Here is a 12,139-nt window from a genome sequence, read left to right as displayed (position 1 = left end):
CATTGAAGGGGATTGCTGCCCTCCTTCTCCTTTCTTGAGGCCTCTTTAAACTTTTTTTTATATCTTTGAAAATAGCCTTTGCAAAGGGCACGTGTCTTTGCAGTCAGCTTCTCACTAATGAGGCCATAAACACTAACAAGGCAGTGCCTGGGAGCCACAGGAAGGAAGCTGAGCACCATGTGCTGGCAGGAGAGGCTGCTGGGCAGCTGCCACCAAGATCTGGAGGACTTCCTCATGTGTTTGAACCTGGGGAGGAAGGCTCAGGTGAATGAATGGGTGGCTGGCCAGCCTGACATTTAACCACTCTTGCCCTTGTCCCCTCCAGAGCCATTTGCATACCTGATTTGCTTTGAGGTCTGAGGGCATGGGAGAGCTAAGTGAAGGAGGGTGAAAGGACAGTCTGGTGAAAATAGTCTCTAAACCACTTGAACCGGGCATAGTGGTACATGCAAGACCCTGTCTCAAACTAAAAATATGAAATAGACTGGGAGTGTAGCTCAGTGGTGGAGCACCCTGGGTTCAATCCCTAGTACCGTAAAACTATTTGGCCCCATGTCCGTGCATAGCCAGTCCGTGCATGGCCAGTCCCTGCTCGCACCCGACATCAGAAGGTTCTTGAGCAGTTGTGTCCTGGAGCTCTGTAACCTGGATGCCACTGGCACTGAACTGTCATAAATGCATGTGTCTTAAAAATGAGAATCGTACTAACCTGTGACTTGTATCCTCTAGGCCCAGGAGACTATGAATGCATTGGCCTCGGTGGAGAATGTCCCCAGCAGCCAGGACCTCTATCGCAAACACATGGGTCCCCTCCTGGAGCGGCTGACTGCTTCACACAGCGACTGGACGGTGCATTCTGTAGAGCTGCTGCAGTTCAGTGTGATCGTCACCCAGTCAGGTGAGCCCCGCACGGTGCTGGCCCAACTCCCAGCTCAGTCCACAGCCACCTCTCTTCTCCACAAACAAGGATGCAGGTCACTGATCTGATTTGACTGGGGCATCAGAGTGACTAACAGTCACCTTACCTGTGGAGAGGAGCCTTGTGACAAGACCTCTCAGAGATGCCAAGGACCTGTTTGGGGTTTTATTTGTGGTGCTGGAGGTTGAACTCAGGCCTTGTACTTGCTACAAATGCTCTCACTGAGCCTCAGACCCAACCCAAAAGGCCTGTTTTGAAGTGTGGTAACTCTTCAGAGTCTGTCCCAGCACATAGTCTTTTTTTTTTCTCTCTCTCTCTCTTTATTTATAGTTATGCATAGTGGTTGTGTTCACCCAGACAAACTCATACATGCATGGAAATCGATTTCAGTTCAGGATCCCCCCAACCCTTTTCCCTTCTGTCCTCGCTCCCCTCTCCCATTCCCTTCCTCTACTTGACTTCCTTTTGCTCATCTCGTAATTTATATTAGAGTGGAGCACAGGGGCACATGCCTGTAATCCCAGCAGCTCAGGAGGCTTAGACAGAGGATCACAATTTCAAAGCCAGCCTCAGCAATTTAGCAAGGCCCTAAGCAACTTAGAAAGACCCTGTCTCAAGTCTTTTTGGTCAGTACTTTATGTCATCTCTTTTTGATTGGTACTTTATATCATCTTTAGCTCCCCTTTCCTTTATTTTAATCTAGCTTCCACATACAAGAGAAAACATCAACCTCTGAGTTTCTGAGTTTGGCTTATTCCACTTAGCATGGTATTATCCCCCATTTCCATCCTTTTACCATAAATTGCCATATTTTTGTTATTTTTTTATGACTCAGTAGAACTCCATTTTATGTATATACATGACAATTTCTTAATCCATTTATCTATTGACAGACATCTGGGTTGATTCCATAATTTAGCTATTGTGAATTGAGCTGCTATAAACACTGAGATGGCTGTATCGCGTAGTATGCCAATTTTAGATCTTTGGGAAAATACCAAGGAGTGCGATGGCTACGTCATGTGGTGGCTGCATCCCTAGTTTTTTGAGGAACCTCCATACTGCTTTCCAGAGTGGTTGTACTAATCTGCAGTCCCACCAACAATGCACAAGTGTTCCTTTCTGCCAGCCACCTTACCAGCACTTACTATTGTTCGTATTCTTGATCACTGCCATCTGACTGGAGTGAGATGAAGTCTTCGTGTAGTTCTGGTTTGAATTTCCCTGATTGTTAGAGATGTTGCACATTTTGCCGCATGCTTGTTGGCCATTTGTTTCTTCTTTTGAAAAGTTTCTGTTCAGTTCTTTTCAGGCACACATTTTTCATAATATACTTTGGAAATGGAATATTTGATGGCCTTTTATATAGCCTGTATATTTCAGATACGTATGGGTTTTTTGTGGTGCTCAGCACCTCCAGCCATGTTGGTGCTAAGAATGTAGTAAAGTGGTTTTGGCAGTTGGAGGCCTCAGCTTTTCTTTATTCTCCCAGGGCCCCCAAACGTGGGCTTTTTCTGGGAGGAACAGCAATGCTGCCTGACCCTTCCTTACAAGTGTGGAACACGCACCTCTGAGTGTTCATGCCTCCATTAACAGAAGCTGCAGTGGTTCATTGCATATATCCTGCAATTTCCCAAGTGGACAGACTTGTCCAGCAAATCAGCCTTTTCTGGTCTATAGGCCCCCACTGTCCCTTTCCTTGCCAATCCTGTGGCTCCCCCAAGTGGTGCCACTTTGAGGTGTGCATGTTGCAATCACACCCTGGGTCCAGGGTGCCTAAGTCAGCCTATGACTTCTGTGCAGCATAGCAGTCAGTCACCATGGTTGGTCTTGGTGGCCAGTGCTCCAAGGCCTAGAAAGAAGTCCAGAATTATTCTTTGTCAGTTATGTGCAAAATTATCTCTAAGTAGAAAAGAAAGTAGAAAGAGTAAGGTCGTGACAGCATTGACACTCATGCCAGACACTGCTCCAGTTACTTCAAACATCAGCCTGTTGTGTTCTTGTCTCTGGAGAGGCACAGGGAACTCCGGTGACTGACCCAGAGTCCTAGCTGACAGACTGAGGTGTAAGCCTAGGCAGCATCCAGCCCCTCCCCACAGGCTGGGACCCCAGAGGCCTTGTCTATGTAATTTCACGTTTTGCTGACTATCACCCAAAAGGAACTCACATATCAGATTACTCCAGGATGCAGAGATCAGAATGCTAGGTGAGCACACCCTCAGAGACAGCCTTACCAGCAGTTAGCAGGAAAGCCAGGACCTGAGGCTATTTCCCTTGGTTCTATTTCCATTTGAAAATATTTCTTATGGTGTTGGCATAACTGATTAACAACTTGCAAAATAAATTTGAGTGTACATCTCATATCATAACACCAAAAGACAGGACACTTAGCAATATGTTAAGCCCCAAATCATCATTGAAACTGATTCGGTGATTCCAGCTGTATTTTTCCGAGCCTCTGCTGTGCATTTGTGTGTGCATTTGTCCAGAGTTATTCTGTGTCAGTTATGTGCTGGTAGAGCACATTATTATATTATACTTATTATATTTGTATAATATATTATTATATTATATACCAGTATATTATTATACTGGTAGAGTGACTCTGAACCCTGTACAGCCAGAGGAATGAAGAGTTGTGTTTCATTTGTGTACTATATGTCAAAATGCATTCTACTGTAAAATAAATTAATTTGATTTTTTTTAAGTATTTATTTTTTAGGTTTTTTTTTTTTAGGTGGACACACTATCTTTATTTTATTTTTATGTGGTGTTGAGGATCAAACCCAGCATCCCACACATGCCAGGCGAGCGCACTACCGCTTGAGCCACATCCCCAGCCCAAATTAATTGATTAAAATCAATAACAAAAAGAACAAAAAAAAAAATCTCAAAATAGGATACATTTCCAACACAGTATCTAGGCAGTATGGATTATTTTTGCATTCTTCTCTGTTTTATTTCCAAGTTTTCTATGATGAGCATATACTACTGTAATGAATGGAGAAAGCAAAAGGATTAGAATAGTTTTTTAAATATGAGAGATTTTTGTAATCTGGGTGTGGTGGTACATGCCTATAATTCCAGTTACTCAGTAGGCTGAGGCAGGAGGATTACAAGTTCAAGGCCAGCCTCAGAAAATTAGAGAAGCCCTAAGTAACTTAGTGAAACCCTCTCTAAAAAGAAAAGGGGTGGGGGCTGGTAAATGGTAAAGCACCACTAGATTCAATCCCTAGTATCTATCTATCAATCAATTAATAAGAGAGATGTAAAATTTTTTCTTAGTTATAAAAGTCCTGTGAGAGGGGCTGGGGCTGTAGCTTGGTGGTAGAGCACTTGCCTAACACGTGTGAGGCACTGGTTCGATTCTTACCACTGCATAAAAAAATAAATAAAAATAAAGGCGTGCTGTCCTACAACTACAATTTTTTCTAAGAGAGAGATAATTTTTTAATATTTATTTTTTAGTGGACACAACATCTTTATTTTATCTTTATGTGGTGCTGAGGATCGAACCCAGCGCCCCGCGCATGCCAGGTGAGCACGTTACCGCTTGAGCCACATCCCCAGCCCACAACTACAATTTTTTTTAAAGAAAAAGAATCATTTTTTTTAAAAAAGTCCTATGAGAGGACAGCTTTTTAGTTATAAAACATTTAAAACTTCCAGAAAGTGAGGCTATAAAGAAAAGAAATAGGTACAACTGTGCCTTTATATGAAGCCAAATAAAAGGGGAGGTGTCACAGTAAACTCCAGCATCAGGCCTGTGTGGTGTGGGACTCACAGGAGCTGAGGACAGCACAGACCCACACTGCAGGCAGGACGTTCCGGCCATGGGAGAGCATTGGTGTGTGGCCAGAGCAGAGAGTTGTCAGCGTTCCTGGTAATAAAGAAATACAAGTTGCAAATCCATCTATCGAATTTGACCAAAAATAACAAGGCTGTCCCCGTGTCATCAGCTCAGTGCCTGGGATGTGGCAGGCAGTGGAGCAGGCAGTCCTTATGAAGGGCAGCTGGGGCAATGAGGGTATCCACGCTGGCTCAGCAGGCACATTGGGAGAATTGATCCAAACTGAGGGAACAGCTTTGTACCCAAAATATTCAACAGGGCATGAAGTGCTAGTAGGAATTGGAAATGATCCAAATACCTAGCATGAAGTTGAGAGTATAAGGTCATTCCCCCAGGAGAAGAGCCTGGCCACCATCAGAGCCCCATGGAGCAGGGCAGTGTGACAGGAGGAGAGGGAAGGACAAGGGCAGCAGTGTGCCCCTGGCAAGGGGAGCGTGCACCAGCAAGGCAAGGGTCCTGAGGCCCTTTCTGCCTTTGGGTTTTGTCCCTTTTAACATTCTTAAAACCCAAGGAACTGCCTCACAAGTACCACCTGAGCCGCAGCCCTGGGGTATCATCCTGGGGGGCCACGTGGCCCTTCTCCCCATACTCCAGCAACCATGCCAGGACCCAGGGACATTATGCTCACTTTGTATTTAGGCCAGCAAAGGTAGTTTGTTTCCAATTAAGAGTCAGAAAGGCAGAAATAGTGTCATCTTATGGCAGTAAGGCCCTTCACCTAGGTCCCTAGAGAGTCTGCCTGAGTAAATGCTCAAACAGGAGACGACACCTGCCCCAACCCCGCATCAGCCTCCCAGGGTGGGAAGATGAGGACCCAGGTAAACTTCATGATCCCCTAGTGGCCTCCAGCTCTGCCAGGTCTAGTCGCACGTAGAGGGTCAGTGGGTGGACTGTTCTTTCAGACTGGTCTCAGGTCCAGAGCCTTCCCACCACACCCCCACCACCCACTGAGCTTCAAGCTTTTGGACTGCCCTGTGCTGGCAAGAGGTGTGTGTGCTTGAGACACAGTGCAGCCACTGGGATCTGTCCCATTATGATTTTTTGAGACTTAGACATGAACGATCAAGGGGGACTCTTAGGGTCCGTGCTAAGGCCCTGTCCTCTCTGTCACACCATCAGGGGCTGTGATGATATCAGATAGCACTGCACAAACGTTTTCATACATCATGCAGAGAGCAGAACAGACCCAGGAGTCCGGGGATGTGTCCAAGGATCAACAGCCAGAGAGGTACAGGGTCAGGCTGCAGCTCCACACCCCTCACCCCGGTCGCCAGGAATCCTGGACTTACTGTCTGTTGAACGCCTGGGCCTTCCATTTGAAAAGGCAGTTCCCAAACAGCAGTGTCGGCTCCCCTGATTTAAAAGGCCATGGCCAGGGCTGCTTCCCTGGGTGTGGCAACTGTCTATCAGTGGCTGTCGTGCTGTTTCCGTGTCCTAAGGAGAGCGTGAGGCTGCGCTGGAAACAGCCTAGCCTCTGCTCCCCTGCCCACGGACTGACCCGGAAGGCAGACCCACAGATGGCAGAAGCTTCTCAGGAAAGTGCTGCCTCCTGGTTTTGCATGTAGTGACTTTTTAACTTACCGAAGCGTTTTTGCGTAAGTTGTGCTTTTAATAACCTTTATCCAAACACTTTCTGATCCACACAATGCCAGCCATGTTCTAGAATGGCACCCCAGAGCCACTGCTATGTGGATGCCCAGCCCCTGTGGATGCTGGCTCTGCAGGTCCACACCTGCCATTGCAAAAGTTGACATTCTCTTCCCAAAGTCAAGTCTAGCATAGTGTTGTGTGAGTATCAAGAGCTCTTCACTAGGTGCTTAAAGTCACCCATCTTTATACCTAAGAAAGGACAGATACCTGCATTTTTTAGGATTTTTTTTTCCCTCTTTATTTTTGTTAGTATGTGTTTGACCTAGACTTTAGATATAAATAAGAATTTGTTGGGTTTCAATTTGTAAAGAATAGCTGATAAAATGCTCAAGATAAAACTGTTTGCAAGAGGGAGGCCAAAGGCATCCATTGAGGCTTACACTTTCCTTTGTGCGTCTTGTCCCTCTACTTTTTGTGAACAGAACTTCAGTCTTGGGAGATTGGTATTTACCCTGAATGTTCTCTCTCCTTCTCTCATCCGAACATTTTGAGACATTTGTCACTTGTTCAGAGTTGACAGAGTCTGAGCAAACCTCTGGCCCTTACCCATGCTGTGCTGAGCAAACCCCTGGTGCCTACCTATACTTTGGGGATCCCACTCCTTAGTACATCAGTTCCTTTTTCCAACATCTTGGTAGCATTTGTACATGGCTTCCGGGGATGAATGAGCCCTCCGCACCGGGTTTCCCTGTTTCCATCTCGCAGGCTTAGACAGTGCTGGGATTTGAGATGCTGAATCTTAAAAGAGCAAAAGTTTAAATCACTTGGCTTGTTCTCTAATTTATCACAGAATTAGCAAAAAAAAAAATGTTGAAGAGAATACAGGTTCGAGAAACTTGTATTCGTTCTGAACTATGAAGTCCTGTTTGTTGGCATGGGACAGTGAAGAATTTTCTAGGTGGCCCGTGTTTACATCAGTCAGTGTGACAGCAGAGATTGTTTCTTTGGGGCCATAATTCAGTGAGCTTTCAGATCAAATGCCAACCTATATGTGAAGTCTCCTCATGGTATGGGAAGTATGCATATATGGGTGTACATGTATTTAATGATTCTGGTCAATCTTTCTTTTTCTTGTGATATGAGCCACAGCAGGCCTTTCCTAAGCTCACATGCTCCTGGGTCTCTTTCCTTCTCAGCCAGGCCCCCCGTCACAGGGATGGCTACAGCTTGCCATAGCCCCGTCTGTCTGTCTTACAGGCCCTGCTGTTGGAGAAGCGCTGCAACACGTGGTCCCCACCCTACGGGCCTGTCTGCAACCTGCCAAAGACCCACACATGCGCCTGAAGCTCTTCTCTGTCCTCTCCTCAGTGCTGCTAAGACCCAAGGACACCATTGACTCACAGGGGTAGGTTGGTTCCAAGTCGGTGCAGAGCCCAGCTAGGGCCCATCTCCACACTACAGGGCACGCTCCCCCTGAGGTCTAAGGTGGGAGCTTGAGGCCACCCCTGAGCTTCTTGGTGACCTGAGGCCCTGGGTTTTTCCTCACTGGGTAAACAACAAGATCGGGACAGTAGTGCACAGCAGAGAAACACTGAGACACTAAATCAAAGTGGTTTTAGTGTGGTCATTAAAATTCCATTGAATGAAAAAGTTTTAGGGAACATTAACTATTAATGGTTTATATATTAGCTGTTCTCCATTTTAAAAGCTTTTTGGTACCTTTCAAACCTAACAAAGAACTGATTGAATCACTGTCGATGGTTAGAGTTAGACATAGTCCCCCGTTATCTAAAGAACTTTTAGGTAAGCATTAAAACAGAAAGGGCCTCTACTCTACGGCTTTGAAGTAAGAAAAGGGCAGACAAAGACCATGGAGAAGGAGAACCAGTATCTGGAGGAGGAGCAGCTTCAGATCCCAAGGTCACTCTGAAGTGGGGGAGACCTGGGGATAAGGCCAGCCACTACCAGGCTGCTTGTCCTCCTTTGTAAGTCAGAGTGTCCACAGTCACACTGGGCACCACCCCAGTTGACCAGGAGCAGGTAGGAGAGGCGGTGGGGCCTATGCGCCTGGGTCTCACAGATGGAGACCTGAGTGTTTTGGCTGTTGACACCTGACTTCTCCCCTGCCAGGGAACAAGCCAGTCTATGCAGAGTGTAGCCACAACTGTAAAGTTTCCTATGGAAATAGTTTAGTCATTCACACTTCTCTTTGATTGCAACCCTAATCTCCTCTCTGCTATTGGGCCTCTAGCCAGCCGTCAGGAAATTTTGTTTCCTGCTTGTCTGCAAAAACCTCAGGGCTAGAAGGGTCCATAAAATGGCATTAATGAGCTCCTTGGCAGCCAGCCACAAGCAGGCAGACACACACGTGGTTGACAGGGAGGCAGCACAGCCATGAGGACCGGCCAGGCCGTGGCCTCTCCGCACTCCACCGTTTATCTAGAAGAACAGCAAACACTCTTCCATGAGCACAGCTAAGCCCATGAGCCCAGCATTCCAGAGATGCACTAAGGGCTCCTCATGGAAGGAGATTGGCATCAGGAGAACAGATTATTCAAAGTACAGTTGTTCTGGTAAAGGAAAGATTTAAAACACGATGTCGTTTGCTTTTTACCTGGGGATCATAACGTGATAGGACATGTCTAGTTGACATGACTGGACTGTGGGGAGGAGCCGCTGCTGGCTGTGGGGTCGCTGTCAGCAACTGCCGAGCACCTCGGAGAACAGATAGCAGCACCTGAAGGTGACCGGGAGGTTCAGGTTCAGGACACACATGGACTGTTAAAGGGCTCCCAGGACCTCCTTATATCTACCAGAAACCCCAAAGCGACAGCGAGGGATGTCTAGGCAGGACTGCCTCGTGTCCGGGTATGCTATCTTTGGGTGTATCTAGAGAGCACGTCCCTTTCCAGAGTAGGATGCGTACCAGCTGCCAGCCCAGCATGCTCGTCCTATGCAGGCCCCTGGCTCCTGTGGCTGGCAGGCTCCCTGCAGGCCTGGTTGTGACAGGGCCTTCCCTCCTAGAGTGGCCTGTGGAGTGACCTGCCAAGGGATGCTTGTCTTCACTCCTGTTTGCCTCCTCCTCACAGTTTCCTGCTCTCGCCAGAGCATCTGAGAGATGTGGGGAGGAGCTGGTGCCGGAACATATCCCGGGCTGCCACCATTCACTCCAGTCCTCATTGGTTGTGAACTGGGAACATTTTGCCAACCTGAGAGTAAAAGATTTAATTAAAAATTGCTGCCAGGGGACTGGGGATGTGGCTCAAGCAGTAGTGTGCTCGTCTGGCATGCGCGGGGCACTGGGTTCGATCCTCAGCACCACATACAAATAAAATAAAGATGTTGTGTCCACCAAAAACTAAAAAATAAATATTTTTTTTAAAATTGCTGCCAGGGAAGGTAATGTGTGTGATCTTTGGGGCCTTATCCCATTCCATTAGGCCTCTTGGCAGAGCAGGGTCCTCTGTTTTGAAGGGACCTCTTGGATGTGTCACTCGAGCGTGTCTTTTTTTTTTTAATTTATTTTTTTAGTTACATCTTTGAGGATCGAACCCGGGCTGCACGCATGCCAGGCGAGCACGCCACCACTTGAGCCACATCTCCAGCCCCCTCGGACGTGTCTTAATGATAGCAGGACCTGGTGTGCATCTTTACAGTACTGCTATTTCAAAGGAATTTGTCGTTTTCTTACTCCCTTTGTTTTAATGGTGCCTATGGCAGGGTCTCCTGGAACCATGTGACTACAGCCATCCTGAGGGCCAGGGTCCAGCCAGCACTCACTACTCACCCTCACCTTTAAGCCCACAACTTTTCTTTTTTTTTTTTTTTTTTTAAAGAGAGAGAGAGAATTTTTTAATATTTATTTTTCAGTTTTCGGCGGACACATCTTTGTTTGTATGTGGTGCTGAGGATTGAACCTGGGCCGAACGCATGCCAGGCGAGCGCGCTACCGCTTGAGCCACATCCTCAGCCCCAAGCCCACAACTTTTTGAGGGCACTTTTACCTGAACCATCTCAGAAACAGGTGCAGGGCGCTTGGTCATTCCAAGAAGTCCTCTTATGAATCACTGCAGGACATGACGGCTCTGTGCTTAAAAATTAAAACACATGGATGCAGACATGCAGCTGCATCCCCCTCCAGGTTTGCTTGTCCACCTCCCTCCTGGCCCTAAAGCCCTGCTGGGGGCAAGCACCTGGAGCCTTCAAAAGAGAGGGCCACGCATGTAGGGTGGTCTCTCACTGGCACAGCTGGTACTGGAGACAGGACCTATCAGGAGGGGCCTGCAGGTGCAGGAACCAGCAGGATATGTGAGGCTTCTGCCATTTTATCAGGGCACTCAGGCGTGCAAATGCAGAGCTACAGAGCTGAGGTGAAAGTGCACAGGCTGGGTTCTGTATTGTTTGTCCTGACAGCTCAGGGAACTAGTTGGCCACCAGTAGAATGAAGCCACCCTGGCTCTTGGCAGGAGCTTCTTCCCTCCCTGAAGCCTGGCGGCCCCACAGCTGCTGCCCTTGCTGAGGTGGAGTGTTGCGTGGTCGAAGGAACCCATTGGCCAATTTCCGAAAAGTGAACACAGATGGATGTGAGTCTGCTGGGCTGGGGAGCTGCTGTGGCAGGGGTCAAGGTAGCTCAGGCCTTTTCCGTGAAGCCACTGGAGCTGCAGCCACTGGTTTTAAAGAGACTGAAACACATCCTTAGGCTGTAGAGCTCCCCCGAAAACCAGGACCTACCACTGGTCCAAGAGGAGGCCACCAGAGTCCTTGGAAGAGCAGCCCTGCCATGCTCACTGTGATTCTCCCTGGTGGCTGGGCAGCAGCTCCCTCTTCCACTGGAGAAGCAGCCTAGCCCTCGGCCACCTCCTCCCCAGGAATGGAAGTTCTCCTGTGGGTGTCACTTCCAATGCTTCCTGTTGGCTCTTTGAGCCCAATGCATTTCCCAAATTAAAGTGCTTTCTTTGGCGTGGATCCATCTGCCTCCCTCACCCACCTTCGTGCTTTGGCTCCAGGCAGTTCCACGGCTACCTGGAGATGGTGCTGAAGGACATCCTGGCTCCCAATCTGCAGTGGAGAGCAGGGAGAACAGCTGCAGCCATTCGCACAGCTGCCGTGTCCTGTCTGTGGGCGCTCACCAGCAGCGACATCCTGTCAGCCACACAGGTAGGGACAGCCTGACGTGTCTGGGTATGAGAAGGAAACCTGCAATGGGAAACCTGGGGCCTCACTTGGGGATGCATGGGGCCAGCACAGTGCTTTTCTTACAAGGAGTGAGAGAATGCACAGAGGGCTGTACCTGGGGGCTGGCGGGTTGGGGCCACAGGCTTTGTGCCCTCGAGTAACCTGGGGGCCTGGCAAGGATTTGGTCTCCTCCTCTTGGTTTATTTATTGAATATCCTTTACAAGACTAAGAATTTAACAGCAGGGTCCCTGAATGGAGACAGGCCTCAGGCTTTCTGCTCTGCTTGTTAGCATGTCCAACTTGTGCAGGGATCGGCAAGCCAGAAAACCATGGCTTCCTGCCAGGCCTTGTGAATGTCTTATCCTCCTCAAGGCCTTTGTGCTGGGCACCCATAGTATGCGAGCGCCCCCTCCTGGCACATGGGAGGACTGCCACTCAAGCTAATGCTCTAGATGCTGCTGAACCTGCACAGCACTGGGTAGTAGGATTTGGGCCTTGCTAAGAGTCAGCTGGCCACATTAAAATAAAAAATGTTGGCCCATGGGTTGTGGCTCAGTGGTAGAGTGCTCACCTAACATGCATGAGGCACTGGGTTCAACCTCAG

At 48.1% G+C, this 12,139-nt stretch overlaps 1 protein-coding gene across 1 annotated transcript in view; it reads left to right on the top strand.

The window, feature by feature from the left end:
• Dnaaf5 (dynein axonemal assembly factor 5) overlaps positions 1-12,139 on the top strand; it is a 51,641-nt gene that overhangs the window by 29,037 nt on the left and 10,465 nt on the right. Inside the window, exons 7-9 of the mRNA XM_015502084.2 lie at positions 730-898; positions 7,617-7,764; positions 11,366-11,516. Coding sequence (XP_015357570.1) covers positions 730-898; positions 7,617-7,764; positions 11,366-11,516 — 468 coding nt within the window. The remainder of the gene's footprint in view (positions 1-729; positions 899-7,616; positions 7,765-11,365; positions 11,517-12,139) is intronic.

Source organism: Marmota marmota, unplaced genomic scaffold, assembly GCF_001458135.2.
Source record: "Marmota marmota marmota unplaced genomic scaffold, marMar, whole genome shotgun sequence".
Classification (NCBI taxonomy): Eukaryota; Metazoa; Chordata; class Mammalia; order Rodentia; family Sciuridae; genus Marmota; species Marmota marmota.
This window is presented reverse-complemented; position numbering and strand designations above follow the sequence as displayed.